At 37.6% G+C, this 22,238-nt stretch overlaps 1 protein-coding gene across 5 annotated transcripts in view; it reads right to left on the reverse strand.

Moving 5' to 3' along the window:
* The window catches only part of LOC150085314 (vesicle-associated membrane protein 3-like), a 113,172-nt gene that overhangs the window by 64,227 nt on the left and 26,707 nt on the right, over nt 1-22,238 (reverse strand). The window contains exon 3 of one of the 5 annotated variants that reach the window (XM_090373145.1): nt 133-211. The exons of the other annotated variants lie outside the window; for them this stretch is intronic. Within the exon in view, the coding sequence (XP_090229271.1) occupies nt 133-211 (79 nt within the window). The remainder of the gene's footprint in view (nt 1-132; nt 212-22,238) is intronic. 5 annotated transcript variants of the gene reach the window in all.

Here is a 22,238-nt window from a genome sequence, read left to right on the forward strand (position 1 = left end):
AACTGTGCAATAAAATTTTTTGCTTCTAAAATTAAATCCATGATACTATTCAACTAAACTTCCCTGCCAAGCATTTTGGCCGAATTCAACCCTTAACATTGTAGATCCCATGTCATTACTTTGGGTGCTCACCTGCACGGTCATCCAGATCGGATAGCTTCTGATCTCGTTCCAGAACCTTCTCTACATTGACACGCATAATTCCCACCACCTATAGCAGCAATAAAATGGGTTTCCTGATTTTTCAACTAAAGCGGTTTTGACTGAATAAATTATATAAATAAAAATCACTAAAGGATGAATAAGAGAATTATTACAGCAACACATACATTATATAAGAAGGTGTAGTAGAAAGGACCAGGAAAAAAAAAATTAACATAAAATAAACTGATGTATAAAAATATACCTAACACCAAATGTATCAGGTCAGCTGAATACGATATTCATTGCAGATCAAGTGAAGTAAAACAGCTCATCCTGCTAATGATGGTGGGAACCATTCAGTCCAGCTTAGGTGAGTACTCTGATGATGACGGTATCTTTGATTATTGAATTGCTGTTAATTAGGGTTGCCAGCTGTTCTACATTTCTAAGAGCAACCCTTATTTTGATCTACTGTCATCCTCCCAAATAAGAAATATCCTCCTATTTTTACAATATCATTACCTTAAAATAATGAATTACATCTTTAAATGATTGCTATATATTTAAGTGTCAATTTTAACCACCACAACAGAAAGTCAATTCAGATGTGTATAGAAACAGCTTATCCATTCATTTGTCACTTGTACTCAATGTGCATGAACACACTTAATTTTTTTGCAAAAAGTGTGCACGCACATGTTTTATTTTGGACCCATGTTCATCTTTTCAGCAATCCAAAATACGATTGTAGTACCTATTTTAAATATAATTTATATACTTATATAACTATAAAGCAGTGGTATTAAATGGATGGTATATTGTGACTTAAAGTGTACATGTACACAAAGCAAAAACAAAATTTCAAAAAAATAAATATTCAAATGCAAAAAAAAAAAAGTCCCAGTAGTTGATTTTAGAATCAAATGCAGTGGCTTTTCTTTTTGTGAGCAAATCTAAATTAGTACCTCCCAACCTTGCCACCCACATCAATTAAAGCTTCTTGAGAGAGAAGCTTTAACTGAGGTGGGTGGCAATGTCGTTAAGTGTTTAATGCTTTTAAACACTTAAGATTAAAAAAGGGAAAAATCTTTTCTTCTGATGATCTAAGATTGTAATGTCGACACCCAGTGATTCTGATTTAATTTGTGACCCATGGTTGGAAACCACTACTTTATACTACTGCTATCAAACATATCAAAACAAAGTCACATTATATATAAAATATCAATTATGCTAATTGACATTGAGGATGTTATAGTAGTACACATCTAAATTACAAATGAAACGACACGCAGTTGGGCACAGTGTTTAAACACAGATAAGTTAGGGGTGCAAACTATATGACTCGTTAGACATAATTCGGAGGCTCCGAAGTTCCATGTCAGTGCTAATCTGATGTGTTCAAAGCAAGAAACTTTCTTAAGTGTTGCTGGGGCCAAGATGCAACAACACATCCATACAGTGCTCTGACGTGTAGGTATCGTAGGTCAAGGATCACCAAACTTTTTTCATGACGGGCCAGATAACTGAGAGATTGACGAGCACGGACCGTATAATAATTTTGTTCAATACTTACAATTCAGTAAATACAACAAAAATGAAGACAACGAATATATTTATTTACCAATATACAAAATATGCAAAAATAAAGAATATATAGAAAAATAAATATAACAAATATATTTATTTTTCAAAAACTTATCAAGGAAGGCAACATTAGGAATAAGGTAAGCAGAAAAGATTAATGTGATTTATGGAACTGGCGTTTAGCTTTTAAAATATCATCAATGTTTGCTTTTGAATTGCTACACCCAACCAAGAGAATTGCCTTTAAATGTTCATCACTCAGCCTTGTTCGATATGTGGACTTTACATATTTCAGTTTTGAAAATGCTTGCTCACAGACATAAGTTGTACCGAACACTGATGCCATACCAGAGGCAAATTTCTTTAATTTTGAAAACTCATTATCAGATAAGCAGCAATAAAATTCTACAAGATTTCCTTCTCTATGTTTCTCTTTCAATAGGTCATTTGCTTGTAAATCAATGATCTCTAACTGTAGTTCGACTGGCACATCATCAACGTTACAATGAAACGGATTTTGAAACAAAAGAATATCACTCTCAATTCTGTGGAGGTCTGAAAATGTTTCAAAAAAATTATTTTTTAAGTCATTAATAATTTTCTTTGGAAACTCAAAATTGATATCATCTGATTTCAGCAAGAAATGCTTTGAAACACTGAAAATGAGAGAAATCTCCTCTTTCTGGTTGTGCTTCAAAAAGTAATAGCTTTCTTCGAAATCCTTTAATGATTAGGTAAAGGTCACAGATAAAGTTGTCCTTTCCTTGAAGTTTTAAATTCAATACATTCATGTGAGATGTTATGTCAACCAAAAATGACAATTTTGATAGCCAGGTAGGATCTGATAGAAGTGTATCAGCTCTATCCTTTTCTGTGAGGAAAATATCTATTTCTTTTCGTAGCTTATAAAAACGAAACAGGACTTTACCGCAGCTAAGCCACCTCACTGCTGTGTGATAAGGTAAGTCACAAAATTCAAAGTCAATTTCCTCAAGAAAAGCTTGGAACTGGCGGTGATTAAGTGCATGGCCCCGAATAAAGTTCACCGCAGAGATGACTGGTTTCAGTACGCAAGAAATATCTAAGTCTTTGCCACATAGTGCTTGTTGATGTATAATGCAGTATATAAACAAAGCACCCAGAAGTTGAAGATCTAACTTACTTCTAATCTTCCCTACGAGACCCTTCCTAACATTTATCCCCTGCTGCACCCTAGCAATCATATCCCATAACCATGATCGACGGAGATGGGCGGTAGATACGACTACGTTAACGAATGTTCCTGACAAAGCACCCTTTTGTGATGTCATGTGCGCCGCCACTGGCCGTTGCCAAGGTATAAGCCCCGCTCACAAGCTGTCATTGAAAAAGTAGTATTTCGTTGATTCACTATTTATTATATTTCCGCATAAATAATTACAATATATTTTAGAAATTGATCATTTGTAGCACAGTGCGGGGCGGGCCGGATGAACAGACTACGCAGGGTGGATCTGGCCCGCGGGCTGTAGTTTGGTGACCCCAGCCCTAGGTGATCACACCTGCATTTAACATCTGCCCTGCTCACAGACCACTGGAGGAAACATAATAAAGAAGCAGAGAGCAAAAGCATATGTGAAGGCTGAATCACAAAGCAGCTGACCATATTTTTTTATAGAAAGTTTAAATTTTCAAATAGTCAAACATGTAGCACATTGCACCATAGGTGCAACAAAATCATTTAGGAAGTCCACAAGCGTACTGGGGGAGTGGGGGACTGCCAACATAATTGCCATACGCAGAGCACTGAATTGAGATTGTCTCACAGATAAGCTCTGACATGCAAACAGTCAACACTCAGCAACAATTACAATGTGCCACGCTTGCAAAAACTAACGAGTGGAGGAGTGGAAATGCATTCTCTGTAGCGATGAATTGCAGTATATGTTATTAATTTGACAAAAGACGCCGAGGCTAGAAACAGCCAAAAAAACACTTCCATACAGACTGCATAGTCTCAACTGTGAAGTGTGATGGTATGGTAATGGACACCGAATTTTGTAGACAATACAATCAATAGATTTGCCATACCATGATATTCTAGACATGTCTATGCTGAAGGAATTTTATGGTCAAGGGAACCCTACCTGGCTCAAACAGAATATGGTGTTACCAGTAGAATAGCCAGCTCAGGACCTGGTCTTAAACACAAAGCATCTTGTGGAATGAAATGTGTGCAAAACCGACAATGGAAGCTGATTTCATAAGGCAGTTAAAATTCCCTATATGAAGAATGATGAAATATTTCCAAAGAAACTTGCCAAAAATTCAAGTTTTTCATATAGGCTACTACACTTGTAGTACTGAAGGACTTTTGATCTTCAGTCAGCAGCCATCCTACACAATATTAAAACTGTTAATTCTGTGTAGGCTGTGCATCATGTAATGGGAAAAAAAGTGTTATGGTATGACACTTTTTTTCCCTTGTAAATATACCACATTTTATATATAAGACTGACAACATTACACCACTAGCATAAAATATAAACAGAAATTACATATATAATATAGTATGTAATATATTATATTATATATCTACACACACAATTGGTGATTACTGAATTGTAACCACCCCATCCATAATGGACTATGATTGAATAATATACAGTATAAAAACCAAACAGTTTCACACACTAAAGTAGTGATAATTTCCATCTGGTTGTGCAAGTCAAAGTGATCAAGTAGCAGTTGTGGGACATAGTAAAAATATCAGTCTCAAAGGGGCATAAATGTAGGAGCCATGCATCAGGTACTCCCATATTGGAAATGGCACGTCTTGTCAGTTGCTCATTGCCCACTGTGGTTAAGGTGTACAAAGAATGCTGCCGAATGGTCAAACCACCTGCTGCTGACAGAACTCTGAAGTTTTATGCAAGGTAGATGTTTATGGTGAGTAAAGGGCAACACATTGTACAGGCTCAACAGCAGGAAACTGTACTACAGCTGACATAGCAATACAATATGGGGAATGCAAGAACAACATCCCAAATGATGATGTGCCGCATACTCAAACGTATGGGGTTCCACATCAGACAACCCAAGAGACATTCTCTCCTCAATGCTGATCATCACTGACAGCAAATACTGTGGTGTCAACAAAACACTGGAGGACCAAAATGAGTGTACTGGTTAGATGAGTCAAAATACATGGTGCAACACGCCAATGTGTTGCACCATGTGTGGTGCAAGTAATATAAGTCAATGAATGCATCACGCATGCTGCCCACTATCCAGGCAGGTGGCAGATACATTAACATGGGGCATGTTTTACTGGCAAGAACTAGGACCCCTGGTACATTTGGCCCAATGTTTTACTGGTCAGGTCTACCGGCAGCTGTTAGCAGACCATGTGCACCCTGCCATGTTGCACTTTTCCCCCAGACAAAAACAGGATCTTGCAAGATGATGATAATGTGCCATGTCATCAGGTGAATACTGTGCATGAGTGATTTGAGGAACATAGTGAAGATATCACCCATTCTGATTGGCCTCAAATTCACCTAACCTCAATCCAATTGAACACCTGTAGGATGTTTGGAATGGGAAGTGTTATATATCTGTCATCTATTCCAACACTATGGAAAGCCTTGCAAGCAGCATGGCTTGTAAGTCATTCCTACAGATGACCAAACATCTAGTGGAATCAATGTCTAGGCAAACAGTGGTTGTTATCTGTGAACAGTGGCTCAACACAGGTGTTCACAATTCAGTGATCACTGTGCATGTGCGCACACGCACACTGCCCTATCCAAGCACATGTCAGGCAACTATAGATATGCTTGTAGGCCGTTGAGGAGACAATGGTATAACTGAATGCAAGATGCTGTGACTGATGGAGTTAAGACTTCTATCATGGAATGAAAATAGGGTACTACACAGGCACTATTTTCATTTTGTGACAGAAGTCTGTACATGAAATTTCAACAACACTGAAAATCCCAGGTGATGTGATCTGAAAATGGAAATGGAGTGGTTCTGAAATTGTCTCAAAGTGACCTGGAAAATCTCAGAAGCTGGTGGAATGTGACAGGAGAGCTCTGCTAAGAATCATCCACTTGGAACACAAGTCAATGCTGTTACAGCACACATAGGCCCTCAGTGAGACGACTGGACACAGTAGCAGCACTAGTAGAGTGCACAGAACACTGCATGATATACCACAATTGTGCAGCCATCCACAAGCCTCTAAATGCCCTGAGTACTGCAAGATGCTATCTGGGTTGATATAATTTGAAATAAATTTTCATTTCAATCCGGGTTAAAAAGCTTGTTCTTGGGTGTGTATTCCTTCAATATTTTTTAATGAAGTTAATATGATGATAAATGGAGAAGGGGTCAAATCAAGTCAAAAAGACATTCTCCATCATTAATCTGAGTTGGCAGCTATGTCATATAGTCTGACCTCATTTCTTCACTGACCTTTATTCTTCACACCTTCAAGGACTCAAATGTCCTATTTTGATCTGACCTTCATCCTTTCTGTCATATCTTAATTCAGACTTCCAAAAACTTCTTAGTTTATGTATCCTTTCTCAGCTATCATGAGTGAAAAAAGTATAATACTTTCTACAAGCAACTTACACTTATAATTTTAGTACATTAAGTTCCCAATTTACAAACACCATGCATTTCTGAAAAATAGTTCATAGAGTAAAAACTTGGGAGTGAGTAGGAAGTGATTTTCCTACTGGGGTAACAAAAAGATGAGCGCTAAAAATCCATCACAACCAAAATATCCAGGGTTTATATATGTCCTGACAACAAAATTTAAAACTATTTTCAAATCTTATTGTTAAATAATGAACTACATTTAAAAAAAAAAAAAAAAAAAATCACTCAGCACTGCCATTGAGAGTATTAGCTATGTAGCTGTGTATAGAGAATGGTTATTACTATATAATTTAAATAAAAATAACAGAAATAATACTTTTCTAGCCCATGCTTATAACTGATTAACCCCAGAATTAAGAATTCTTCATTCTTTAAAAGCTGCTTGTTTACTCATGAAACAAAATGACTTTGGAAAGAATACCAAAGTTTAACAACAGTGAATTAATGTGTTCTGAAAAGAACTCACTTTTATTTCATGGGCTTGATAGTTCATTAACCTAAAAATATACTTTAAACAGTACACTATATTTAACTCCATGTATGGTATGGGATCACATCAATTCAGTGTATGAGATGATTTGGTGAAAGACAATTGGTGGCTACAACAATTCAACGCATCACAGAGACCCAAAATCATTTTAAAAGTTTGCATTTTTTTGTCTTGCTTTGTCATAGCACCAAATTCTCATATATAATTCACTGAATTACACTCACCAAACTGTCATAGCTACCAATTATCTTTTGCAAAATTTCTGTACACCAAACTGTCTCATACAGCGAAATGTTATGCAAAAAATTGTCAAAAATACCAAGCCATTGTGCAATGAATTGTGCTGTCCTGAATTGATGTGAACTTGTATAGTATATATTAAACTGTTAAATACAGTATGTAACAGCTAAACATATTTCATTTTTAGCCACTTTAATTCCATAAAGTGATGCTTTAAGAAGTTGTCGAAATGACCACAGGACTGAAGTGTGAATTCATAAATCAAACGTGTCAAAACTGTTTGCAAGATCAATTATAAATCAGATGTTTATAAACTAGGGGCTCATTGTAACTGTAATATCTAGTTCCTACAAAAGTAATACCTTTCTCAAAGACTAGAACAAATTCAACTGATCTCATCGAATTCATATGCTTTCAAAATAATCTCATCTTTCACTCCCAAAATCATGAATTACTTTGCCAATGTTTAAGGCTGTTGCTCTCTCTACAGACAATAATTCTAGGTGCCATTTTCATAATATTCATAATATTAAACTATTACTGTTTCCTCATCTTTTCTTGAACAAATGAATTCACATCAAACTTATTTTTTTCTTTGCCTCTCCTTTGTACTCATCACTTACCTGCTAGTCTTCATGTTCAATTCCAATGTATTATCTAAACTGCTCATCAAAGTTATGTCTGTATGCTCTGTTAAACATCCATGAAAGAAATGTTTTCTACTATATTAGTAATAAAAAGATTCTAAACTTTATAGGCGAAGTCCTTTCATTTTAAGCATTTTGATTAAGATAAGCTGTGCAACATGCCATTCAAACATTGTTATTCTAGAAGTTAGATATTCGTGCATAGCGTATATAGCATATAGTGCTACAGGTCTTGCAGCACCAGAGGTTCCCCCCTCAACTCTGCAATATGACTTTTGTGATACAATACAGACTCTGTAAAGGCCAGAAAAAGTGTGATTTACTGTGTGGTTTGCATCATGTAGTGTTGGTCTGTTGTTCATATGGCTTCAGTCTAGAGACCAGTGAAACACCACAGTTCCTTAGCTGATGCCCAGTACCACAAGGCAGGATGGAAAGTAGAAGTAGTTGGGTGAATCCTGGCATTGTCTGAATTTTCCAGGGAGAGTAAAAAAAAAAGTGTAAAAGTTTTGTCGAAAATGAGTGCAGGGGTGAGAATTGAGTTCTGGAGAAATGAGGAAGGATAACAGGAAGGTTTGTACCAGGAAATGGAAGAACAGGGGATAGAACAGAACCTACCATTCAGAGGGAGGCCTGCTAAGAGCAGCAGAAGGTATTTAGGATGGTAGTGCCCACCAAGCAAAATATTTTGAAAGGGAGGGGACGAAAGTCACAGGGCCAGGGTGCCCTATGTTGGGTTTGGGTTGCCATCATGGCAATTTTGTCGGAATTCTGGCATCCCACACTGACACTGGCAAAAAACCCATGTCAGCATCCTACGCCATGCCACATGAATAGGGAATCAGCAAAGGCAGTGAGAGGGCCTCCTGGATAGCCACCCAACTGCATTCATACAACTATCATACTGTGTGCACACATGACATTTTAAGGTTTTTTCTGAGATATATTCAGGGTGTACAAAAAAATATTAAGTGACAGCACCCTGAATGTAGGACTTCACACAGCATTCATTTGATTATCATAAAGTATATAAACCTTAGCCCGTAGTAAGAACACACACTATTCCTCTACATTGGCGGTTCGATCGGGGGACCGGATGGCGGACTGATCTTTCGATCGACCTGCCTTTGCGGCAATTTGTCTAGCGATCGAAATGCAGTGATTCCCTGACAATTATTGGCCTTGTGGTCCTCTATTGAGATGGGGCGTAATGGTTAGTCTATTTTTGTCTTATTTTATTGTAGTTGGTTTACATTTCTGTTGGTGATATTTCACATAAATTTGGACATGGTGCCTGTCAGAGGGAGGCCATTAAATTTCCATTTAATTGATTATTATTTTATTATCTTTGAATTTAGATTTTTTTAATTATCTTGGAGAGTTTCTACTACAATATTTTTACTCTTGTTACTCTTCTCTTCCCTCCCTGTTGGTTTGATCGTTATGTTTAATTTTGACTATTTTCACTCTTCTGTTTTGCCATGCTGCCGGCATTATTTTTTATTTTTATTTAATTATCACTCTAATTTCTATATACTGTATATATATATATTTTTTTTTTATAAATACATATATTCAAGATTGCACATTCATTACATTTAATAGAAAATGACATTCACTCACACTCAGTTTCTCTCCTCATACCACTCTGAACAAGGGCAACACATTTTTTTCTTCTTTCTAATGTGCAACCTAAGCTCAACTGTTGCACCCAGAACATATGTATAAAAACATTCAGGGCAACTCGCACACACACACCCCCTACGGACTGGAGTTATGGGAATGTATCTACAATTCATAACAGAGGATCAAAAGGTGACAATTACAGACCTGTTAGCTTAATGTCTATTCCAGGAAAAATAAAGAAATCAGTGGTTAAAGAAGTAATACAGGACCATTTGGACAGGCGTGCAATTATATTGCAATCACAGCATGGATTTTTTTTTTCAAGGGGCAGTCTTGTCTAACCAATCTGATATGTTACTATGATGCAGTGACCAAGAAACTGGATGCAAAAAATAATTTATTATATCACATACTTCGATTTTGAGAAGGGTTTTGATATTGTTGCAAATAAAAGACTGCTGTACAAACTAGAGCAATGTGCAATTAAGGGAAAGTTACTGCTCTTCGTGGACTAATGTTATTAGTGGAGTTCCCTAAGGTTCAGTTCTGGGTCCATTGTTGTTTTCAATATTTATCAATGATACTGATGAAGGTATATCAGGCTTAATGTGTAAGTTTGCAGATGATCAAAGGTTGGCAGGGTAGTTACAGACAGGCATCAGGACGAGCTACAACAACAAGATCTAGGAAAATTGGGTCAATGGGCTAAGAAATGGCAGTTGAAGTTTAACATTAACAAATGCAAGGTACTGCACGTAGGCAGCAGTAACCTCGGAGTAACTTATCAACAGTGTGGTACTACACTCAGGGTAGTGGAGAATGAAAAAGCCCTGGGGGTATTTGTGCAGTCAGATATGAAATTCTCTGAGCAGTGCAGACATGTTGCCAGGATAGCTTGTGGGGTTTTGGCAATGATATACTGAAACTCTGATAGCAGGGATAAGAAGAAGGTGATTATCCCTTTGTATAAGGCCATAGTTAGGCTGCATCTTGAGTACTGCATACAGGTCTGGAGGCCTCACTCTAGGAAGCATGTAGACCTGCTGGAATGGGTGCAGAAAAAGGCATCAAGATTGGTAAAGGGAACAAAAATTTCTTAGAAAGGCTTCAGTTCTGCAAATTGCAGTCTCGAGACTAAGCACCCGCAGGGAGATCTGAATGAGGTGTTTAAAGCCTTGAATAGATTTAGTAAGCTCAATGTTAACAGTATTCTTTCACTTACTGAGATTACACACGAGATGGCATAAATTCAAATTGGGGATGGATGGTTACAGGATAAATATGCAGAAGTTTGCCTTCAGCCAGCAGGGGTTGACTGTCAGAACAGGCTTCGATCTGTCGTTGTAGAAGTGGATGGGTTGAATAAATTCAGGGGAGAACTAGACAAATTCTTGAGGGTATGGCTGGTGAACTGTTTTTTTTTTTTTTTTTTTTTTTTGCTAATGCTATGTAAGCTTGCTTTCTTGCATCATCTGTCATTACTACTACTATTAATACACACATTCATTAACTCATTTTCATTCATGTCCCCAACCCATACATGCACCCAGTCATAAATATCCTTGCACATTAAATGCAGTCACTCTACATTTCAAAAACAGATTCACATTCAGTCATTTCATACACACTTAGGCAGGCATCACACACACACACACACACACACACACACACACACACACACACACACACACACACACACACACACACACACTTCAGTCAGTTCAGGATAAAATATCACATCCCAACTCACAGTTAGCCTGAATGTCACAATTAGTCAGGCTAGGTTCCCGGTTCCCCACCAGCTTATAAGTGCAGGGCCAGCCCATCCACACACCAGTCATGTCCAGAACTCAACTATTTGTTGTAGTCATTATTGGTATGGAACAGTATCCATGGGCACCATGGGAAATTGAAAATTTGCCGCTAGCAACCAATGGGATCAACACATGGGATGTTTTCTGATGTAAGTAATAGGGTCAGTTTACTGTTACTGCTGGGACTATTGTTACATTTTTATTCTTGGCTTGGCACAGATTTGTTCTGCACAGTTCAAAAACAGATTGTGAATATTCTATTAATGCTTGTAGTATACTTCTGTAATAAACAGATTTTAATAATTCCTGAGTAGAGGACAGGCTATTTTACTGATGAATATGTTTCTTGGGTATCATACAGAGGGCAATCATAGAGCACATGGGTCCAATCCTTGTTGGCACCACAAGAACAGTGGGGGATCATTAGCTATGCCAAGACTAAATACCTTGGCCTTGAAGGAACTGTGGCCTTTAAGGTTATTATTAAATTAAAACCACTCTTATACCATATGAAAATTAATAATATAGTTTATTAGGCTGTTTGCTTACATTATTATATATTAAGATGGTATCCAGAAAAAATAAAGAGTTACAAATTTGAATATTTTAGAATGTTACAATACCAATAATTACAATTACAATTACCAATTTACAATATTACTATTACAAATTTACAATTACATTATTACTATTACAAATTTACAATTACTTATTACTATTACAATTACGTGGGGGTTCTGTGCAGTGGAAGCCTGCGCTTTCACTACACAAGAACACCAGATCCAGGTTAAAAACTTGGCACCAGTAGCATGGTGTGATGTTTGTTTGTTTGTTTGTTATTTGGTTTTTAGGAGCATTAGCAACTAAGGCCATATTGCTCTGGGAATATGCGGTGGTCATTCCCGGACCTTTCCGCATCCTCCGTATTTGGTGGTGACAGGCTTGAACCCCGGTCTAATCAAGAAGCGTGTGCTATGCACTGCTGCTCCTTCCCACCTGGCTACGGAGGCACCCATGGTGTGATGATAGGTATCAATAAGATCCTGAACCAGCCTGCACATCAATCTTGATGACAACAGTATGGGAGCAAAGATCACCCCAGGCTTCTAAGAACCCTGGATCCATGATAAAAAAAAAAAAAACTTGGCAGCATCCTATTGGCTAATAGAGTTAATCCCTCTCCTATAAATTAACTGCTGGCAGTGCCTCTTGCCTGTATGCACACCCGAATTCTGGGAGCATCAGCAAGAGGAGTCTGTCAGCAGTAAGAATTTAATCTCTAAAATTTTCTATATTAGATTTCCTGTTTTTATATTGTAACAGCAATTCAAAACTTAAAAATTTAATACCTTAGAACCATAATTTGTAATTGTAATGTTCTAAAATATTCAAATTTGTAACTCTTTCTGTTCCCCCAACAGCTTGGTCTGATGATGGGTATCAGTAAGATACCTGAAACGTCATCTTAATGTATAGTAACATAAGTAAACAGCCTAATAAACTATATTATTAATTTTCACGTGGTATAAGAGTGGTTTTAATTTAATAATAACCTTAATAGAAAACAACCACGTAAAGGCCTTTCCTAACTATATTAGAACTGTGGCCTGTCAAGAAAAAGGTAGTGAACATTCCTGGATAGAACCGGGTCAGTGGTTTGGGGCAAACCAGTGCATAAACCATTTGATTGTTTCAAATGGTTTATGAATTCCCCCTTTGTTGTTCAGTCCCAATTGTCTTGCCATTTCTGCAGTAATTTAGTCACTCTGTTTTCTTTCCTGTTTTTCAGGGTTGTCAAGGTTTAGTGTAATACCCATGAAGTAAGTGGGTATTTGTTTCTTAGGTCTGTAGTACAGTCCAGGCTTTATGATCTCCAGATCCAGTGGCAGAGTGCCAGCCAGAACTTGCAGGGTGAGGGTGCTCACAGTATGACAGGCTCTAGTAATAGTTAACGATATGATTCTCTGTATGCTATAAATTTTTGATTTATTTCTAGATATGGCGGCTCTGCAAAACCAGACACCAGCACCTTAGGTAATTACTAGAGGGAATACTGCTTTGCTACCATTGCTGCATAGTTTCTAATTTTTTTTTTTTTTTATGCTATGTAATCAGTGGTGAGCTATAGTGGGCTCGCGAGAGCCCATTGTTATTTTTTTTGAAGATTTGCAAGCCCATTGTTGAAACGATCATTTATTTTACAAATGAAATCCTGAATGCAATTATTGAGTATCCAGAGCCGAAACTACGGTGGGGCGAGCGGGGATCCATTCCCAGCATTTTAATGGCACAATCAATTGGCTATGTATTTTAAAATTGCTTCATTTTTGATTTAATTACAGTCGGACTTCTGTTTAATGAACTTCTTTATAGCAAATTTTTTTTATTCCCCCTTGGTAATTATATTTAAAATAGTTTCCATTGAACGAAGAAAATTTCCATGTAACGAACGGATTAGGAGAGACAGCTTTGTATGCATTGTTCTCACCTCTGGCTTTTAGGCAATTTAGGTAATTAGAAAGTGCGAATTAAGGGTGAAAGGAATTACCGTTTCGCAATGTTAGTGGTGTCCATAAAACCTATGCAGTCACATACCGAGAAGTGGTGCTATTCAATATGCTTTCCATAGCCAGTCAGAGGATTAAGAAGATTCCCGACATTGACAATAGCCTCAGGCATATGTTTTTCGGAGAAGTGAGTGATCCATGCCTTCCAGTAAATTTCTCCTGTCTATGTTTACATGGTCACAGGAACTTTTTAACAGTAAGATTCCGACTTTTTGCATAGTATTCAAAGAAGTGACAGTAGCAACTAGAGGGGGGGGGGGGGGTTGAGGCAACTAAGATATTATATAAACTTTACGAAGATGAAATGTTGGCAGATTTTGAAACTTTGTTGAGCCTTTCACTGTGTAGAAAATGCTCTAAAATATAATGGCATACAGGCAATAATTTAAAAAAAAACAAAAAAACTTACCATTCTCTGAAAAACTAGCACGAATTAAGGATGATTGCTAAAGAACTCTATGTGGAAACTATAAAGATTAGGCCGCGATGTAGCTCGTGGACGGCGATTGCGGGTTGGAGGAATTATCCGCTTTGTGCAAACATTTTGAATCAGAAGTTAAATATTCGGGATTATTAATCTGACTTTTAATCTGGAATTTCTTAACCATTTAGCACTAATGATCGATATCCTGCAGGAGCTCTCTTACCTTTCAGAAGCTTTACCTAATCACTATGGTAAAAGCAGATAAATTAATTATTCAAACTGTCAATGCAATTGCTAATTTGAAAATTTCTGAAGGAAATTATGAAGCTAAAGTTGAGAGCATGTTGAAGTTGAAAGAATTTGAATCAAAATCGAAAGTAAAAAAAAAATTACCTCATGCCAAGTTTTAAATGCATTATTTAATCCTTAAAGGATAAGTTATTAATGCAACAGGGTGATTTTAAATTAAAAAATAAAGAAAATTACTATAACGTTGAAAGAAATTTTAAACATATGCTACCCGAAATCGTGGAATGTGAAAAAAAACTTTTGTCTCGGTTACAAAACTGTCAAAACCGAATAAGAAATTTAAGTTTTCTGATAAAATATGAAATAAAAATTAATGATTTTAGAGATTTTGTCGAAGACAGTTTATCTTTAAAATCGAGCGAAGTTCCATTTTCAATTAAGAAAGCCAGAAATCCCTTTGAAACCATTGCGATTAGCAGTGCTGAAGTTTAGTGAGCTTTCAGCGTAATGAATAATATTGTGACAAATGAACACATTGCAGATTATGATGACCTGAGCGAGGTGTGCTGGGGGTTTCAAGGACTGATGGCAGTCATCATGAAACAGGTGGGTATATGGGATGTGTTAGGGTAACTGGGAATAGGTGCATGTATACCAATGCTAGAAGTATAGTAAATAAATTTGATGAATTTGAGGTGTTGGTCAAGACATAAGGCGGATATTGTTGGGATATCAGAGACGTGGTGTCACACTGATATTAGGAATGCAGAATTTGAATTTGGGGAGTACAACGTGTACAGAAAGGATAGGAAGGGAGGAGGTGTTATGCTGTTAATTAAGAAAAACAAAATCAAAAGAAGTGCATCCAGTTGATATAGATGAACAGTGCACTGTTGAGTCAGTTTGGTGTGACATAAGCACTGCGAAAGCAAAAATAAGAGTAGGCGTGTGTTATAGGCCTCATGACTCGAATGATTACAATGAACAATTGTACAGAGAAATAGAGTGGGCTAGTAAATCAGAATGTCTTATAATGGGGGATTTTAACTTCCCAGATATTGACTGGAACTTGTGGTTTGGTCACTCACACACTAGTAAGACTGTTGTGGATTTACTGGATGATTGTTTTCTGCAGCAGCATGTTCGAGAGGGTAATACTCTTGATCTGGTTATCAACAGTGATTATTCGTGTATTAAGAATTTGCAGATAAAGGAACCACTAGGTGGCAGTGATCAAAGCGTACTGATGTGGGATTTACTTAAAGATATAAGTACCATCAGGGGTAAAGGAAAGGGTTTTTGCTTCCGTAAAGGTGAGTACAGTGGTCTCAGACAGTTTTTAAATTCTGTACAGTGGAATCAACTGACTTTGTTACCAACAGTAAATTCTAAGTGGGAAGCATTCAAGGAATTAATTGTGGGTGCTACTAAAAGTTTCATACCTATTAAGAAATATTGTTCAAGGTTTAGGCCTAAATGGTTATCAAATGAACTAATGAAACTCGTGACAGAGAAGAAAAATGCATGGGTGCATATAAATTATCAAACGACTCAGAAGCCTATGGCAGATATAAGCTAGTCTGTAATCAGGTCACAAAGGAGGTTAGGCAGGTGAAGGCAGATTACGAGAAATATTTGGCAAAAGATGCTAAGAAAAACAGCAAGGATTTCTTTACTTATATAAACTCTAAAAGGAAGGGGATGAATCTGATTGGGCCACTTGATATCGATGGTTCGACTGTTGATGATCCTGCTCAGATAGAAAACAAACTGAATGAGTATTTTGCATCTACAGTCACACATGAGTTATTAAGGTTTGAAAATGGCAGAAGGTTATCAAATTGTAGCAGGGTGCTTAATGATTTTGTAATAACTGAGAACAAAGTGGAGGATAAATTTTTGAAGTTAAACATAAGAAAGGCATCTGGGGTGGATGGAATCTATCCAGTTATATTAAAGGAGGTGGCAAAGCAACTAAGCAAACCCTTAGCCATAATTATGAGAGCATCCTTGGACTCAGAGGAGGTCCCCATGGACTGGAGATGTACAAATGTATCCCCAATTCTCAAAGGGGGATCAAAGGGTGACATGAGTAATTACAGACCAGTTATTTTAACTTCTGTTCCTGGTAAAATAATGGAGCCACTGGTTAAAGATGCATTGCAGGATCATCTAGACAAGACTGCAGCAATAATTCAGACATAGCATGGGTTTGTTAAGGGAAAGTCTTGTCTGACAAATTTGATAGGATATTATGATGTGGTTACAAAGGAACTGGATGCAAAAAATAATTTTGATATCATATATTTGGATTTCAAGAAAGCTTTTGACACTGTTGCACATGGAACACTATTGTACAAATTGGAGCAGAATGGTATTAAGGGTAAGTTGCTACAATGGATAAAAGGATGGTTGAGTGTGAGAAGACAGAGGGTGGTAATTAATGGGTGTTGCTCTTCGTGGACTAATGTTATTAGTGGAGTCCCACAGGGTTCGGTGTTGGGTCCTCTGTTGTTTTGTATATTTATCAATGATATTGATGAAGGTAAATCAGGCTTAGTGTCGAAGTTTGCAGATGATACAAAGGTTGGCAGGGTTGTTAATGACAGTAATGGCAGTGTGTTACTGCAACAGGATCTAGATAATTTGGGCAGATGGGCTAGAAGTGGCAACTGAAGTTTAACCTTGACAAATGCAAAGTACTGCATATGGGTAGAAGTAACACGAGAGAAATGTACCAACTGTGTGGTACTACACTTAAGGTGTTAGAAAATGAAAAAGACCTGGGAGTAATTGTGCAGTCAGATATGAAGTTTTCTGAGCAATGCAGACAGGCTGCCAGGGCAGGTCATGGGGTTTTGTCAATGATATATAGAAATTTTGCTAGCAGGGAAAAGGTGATTGTCCCTCTGTATAAAGTAATGATCAGGCCACGCCTTGAGTACTGCGTACAGGTCTGGAGGCCTCATTTTAGGAAGGATGTAGATTTGCTTGAGCATGTACAGAGAAGGGCAACAAGATTGGGTGAGGAGAATGAAGGGATCCTATTACCAAGAGAGGCTTAAGTTGTGCAAATTGCAGTGGGTAGAGACTAGGCACCTGCGCGGTGATCTGATTGAGGTGTATAAGGCCTTGAATGGGTTGAGCACGCTGAATTCTGATGGGATCCTTCCACTTGTTCAGATTTCGAACCTAAGGAGGGATAAATTCAAATTAAGAAAAGATAGATGTAGAATAGATGTGCAAAAATTTGCCTTTAGCCAGCGGATGGTTAATTGCTGGAACAAACTTCCATCTGTCGTTGTGGAAGTTGATAGGTTAAATAAATTTAAGGAGGAACTGGACAGGCATTTGGAGGGAATGGTGTGACTTTTTTTTTTTTTGGTGATGCTGCATAAGCTCATACACTTGCTTTCTTGTATTACATGCCACTACTACTACCATTGCTTCAATTTGATCCGGATCATTACATCAAATCATTCCTCTGTAATCATCCCTCAGCTATTGATCAAAGCAGAAGATCGACAACAAATATTAATAAAGAAGTAAATTGGCAATTTTTAGAATAAATTTTTCTTGAATATTTGTGAAATAATTTTTTTTCATGAAATCTGTGATTTTTTGTGTATTTTTTTCTAGAAAGTTTGTTTTTTATGTAATATTTGTTTTTATATTGTGCAATGTTTTGTGACAGTTTTTATGTTATTTGTGATGTGGGAAATATTTCATGTTAATTTTTATTCGAATTAAAATTTTAACACATTAAAAATGTATACATTATATTTCCCTAGTTGTTAAATGTATCTAAATATCTCTTTAAAACAGCACCGATTGATGTACCCGATCGTGTATTTGAAGCGATATATGCAGCTGTTAGGGGAACCTAACAATGGAATGTAACGAAAATGAGAGATGAAAAAAAAAAAAAAAAAAAAAAAGAAAGTGATTACAAATATTTGTATTGTTGTAATCATACTTACTGCAGTAGTAACTTCAGGAAGAATGATTGTGACATCATACTATTCAAAAATTCTAGAAAGTTAGAACTCCAGACACCGTCGTATTCAGTTATTGTAAGGCGAGGAATGGCAACCAGGTTTTTAAGTTTTTTTTTTTTTTGATACACCTGTTGTTATTTGGTTTTTAGGAGCATTAGCAACTAAGGCCATGTTGCTCCGGGGATATGCGGTGGTCATTCCCTGACCTTTCTGCATCCTCCATATTTGGTGGCTCACGGGCTTGAACCCCTGTCTAATCAAGAAGCGTGTGCTACGCACTGCTGCTCCTGCCCACTTGGCTACGGAGGCGTCTTGATAGACCTAGAAACGTTTTACACATTCACTTATATGCATGGTTAAAGGGGGGGGAGTAATAATCGCATCTGTCCACCCCCTAGATCAACCACTGACTCGAGATATCATACCAGTCACGAAAAATGCATCACGTGTTTTAATCACACTACTAGTAGTGCGAGCGTGGGAAGCGCCTCTAGTGGAAGCCGCTGATGACGTCACTTCCGTGACCGATTAAATTTACTAGGTTGAAAGTCGAAAAAACTGCAAACCCATTGTTAAAATATTCACAGCTCACCACTGTATGTAATTGACATGGGGATACATGTTATTGTTGTTTGTTATTTGGAGCATTAGCAACTAAGGCCATATTGCTCCAGGATATGCGGTGGTCATTCCCTGACCTTTCCGCATCCTCCGTATTTGGTGGGTGATGGGCTCGAACCCCGGTCTAATCAAGAAGAGTGTGCTATGCACTGCTGCTCCTTCCCACCTGGCTACGGAGGCGGCACATGGGGATAGAATGAATAATTTAATATCAAACATCATCCCCAAGTACCTCATTTCTACTGAGATTCCAGCTAATCTGATCAAGGACGATCACTGGAGGGTATTCTTAAGCAGAATGCTTTAGTTTTGGCTGCTGAAATGTTGAGCTTGTGAGTACCTGCCCACTGTGCTAATTGTAATGCAAGACTGGACATCTCCAGTGTCATTCTGTTACCTCTGACAAGAGAAAAAGTTCATAAGCAAAAGACATTCTTGTCAATGGGATGTAGGTCAGCATTAGTATTCATCTAGTACTGAGTTCCAGAAAGATGGACCCAGTACCAACCAATGTGGACATCTTTTGGTCACTGCACATGAGTTTGCATCGAATCTAGTACACACAGTAACATGTCTATTCTTTAAGTAGTTCTGTATGATTTTAAACAGATTAAAGAGTTCCTCTGCATGGTTCACCTCCTAAGAATGTTGGGCCACCAAGGAGCATCAAATGCACCTTCAAAGTCCACTGACATAGCCTGCAGGTATTATCCTATATTATATTGGCTACAGTTGCATCCATTGAGGAATTGTAGCCTCCGTAGCCGAGTGGGCAGGAGCGGGAGTGCAGTAGCACACGCTCTTTGAGTAGACCGGGGTTCAAGCCTCTGACTGCTGAATACGGTCGATCTGCCAACCCGCACTGGACCAGCGTGGCAGATTATGGTCCATTTCCCTCAGCATGAATTGTTGAGGAGGCTTCCACCCTGCAGTGGGTTGATAATGGCTGCACTTTACTTTTTTACTGTTTAAAGGCATACTGTTTACTGGTATGCAGATTAGCACCTGTATAGTGGGTAGTCAAATGGCACAGGATTAATCTCTCTGATATTTTTCCAGGTACAGGTAGCAGGGCTTTGGATCTGTGGATCTGTGGATCTGGTGGCTTTTCTGGATTTGAGCATGATGCATAGGTTAGCTTGCTGCCATACAGCAGAAAATTTGCCAGCAGCAAGACAAACATTATACATGATAGGAGGGAGTATATGTTGAGAGCCTTTGTCAATCATTTTGGTCCTGGAGAGAATGTGCAAGTCTCGAAGGGAAGAATTTTTCTAAGTATGGTCTATGCTTGTTAATAGGAGAGAGACTATTTTTACAGGGATGGGATACACTTGAATAGAAGGGGTGCAAGGATATTTGCTGATGCTATTGAGGCAGTGATAGGTGAATCGGAAAAATTGCAGCTTCGGAGGGATATACAGAGCAATAGTTTAACTAGAGCTGGAGGCAGAGGTGAAAGTGATTCTTGCATTGCTACTATTAGTACATGCAGCGACCTGGAAAACAAGGTGTCTGGGATTTCAGGCCTTGCAGTGGGTCATCATGGAACAAATGAATACATGGGCTGTATTAGGGTAAACAAGAGTAAGTACATGTAAACTTGCAAGTACACTAATGCTAAGAGCACTGTAAATAAATTTCATGAATTTGAATAGTGGAGATGTGGTGTCATTCAGATATAAGCAATGCTGAATTTGAATATGGGCAGTACTACTAGTACATGCAGCAGATACACTAATGCTAAGAGCACTTTAAATAAATTTGAAGTACTGATTACATTATTAAATGCAGACATTGTAGAATAGCAGAGATGTGGTGTCACTCAGACATAAGCAATGCTGAATTTGAATATGGGCAGTACAGTGTATACAGGAAGGACAGAAGAGGTGGAGGGGTTATACTCTTAGTTAAGAAGAATATTAAATCTAAAGCAGTGCATCCAGTTGACTTGGATGACAAGTGCAATGCTGAATCAGTTTGGTGTGCTATAAGCAGTGTGAAAACAAAATTGAGAGTACGAGTGTGTTATAGACCTAATGACTGTGATGAGTATACCAAAGAGCTATACAGGGAAATAGTGGGCCAAAAAATCAGAATGTCTTATAATGGGGGATTTTAACTTTCCAGATATTGACTAGAGTATGTGGGTTGGTCATTCACAGACTAGCAAGACTTTTGTAGATTCCTTGGATGACTGATTTCTACAGCAGCATGTTATAGATGCAACAAGAGAAAGCAATACTCGTGATCTGGTTATTATCTGCAGTGAGAGTATCTGCAGATAAAAGACACTGGGTGGCAGTGATCATAGTGTACTAAGTGGAATTCAATTAAAGACATAACTACTTTCAAGAGTAAAGGGAAAGGTTTCTGCTTTTGTAAGGGTGACTACAGAGGTCTCAGATAGTTTTTAAATTGTATGCACTGATGATGTTACCATCAGTAAATTCTAAATGGTAAGTATGCAGGGAAGTAATCAAAGAACTTACTAGGCTTTTAATTAATACCAACAAAGAAATACTGTTCAAGGCTCAGACCTAACTGGATGTCAGATGAGATACGTAGCAGATAAGAAAAGTGCATGGGATGCATATAAATTAACGTGTGATACAGAAGCCTATGGTAGATATAAATTAGTCTGACCTCCTTTGTGACTGTAATCAAGTCACAAAGGAGGTTAGGAAAGCTAAGGCAGATTATGAGAAGTCTCTGGCAAAAAATGCAAAAAAAAAAAACCAGCAAAGAATTTTTTGCTTGTATTAACTTTGTTTGTTTTAGGGTCTTATGACACATTAGCATCTAAGGCTATAATGCGCCAAGTCAAAAAGATGTAGAATATAAAACTATAATATTACAATTGCTTGTATATTATTGTAAAAGAGTATACAATATAAAACGTTCATAAAGCATAAAACGATAAAAATATTCTAGATAGAATTATTTAGATTAATAAGTTGTAAAAACTTAAATTAAAATATGACGGACTGTTAAAATGGTGTCACAATTTCTACACATAGGACGATCGTCTGCCCTCAGCAGATAGCAACGTGTCAAGTGACAATGCCCTATGCGGAGCCGAGATAGAACAACTTCCTCTTTTCGGTTCCTGCGCAGACTAGCCTGCCAATGTTCAATTACAGGCTTAATCTCATATAACTTGTTTGTAGCCTGTCCATGC

Source organism: Mastigoproctus giganteus, chromosome 5 (genome assembly GCF_048544385.1).
Source record: "Mastigoproctus giganteus isolate SK-2022 chromosome 5, ASM4854438v1, whole genome shotgun sequence".
NCBI lineage: Eukaryota > Metazoa > Arthropoda > Arachnida > Uropygi > Thelyphonidae > Mastigoproctus > Mastigoproctus giganteus.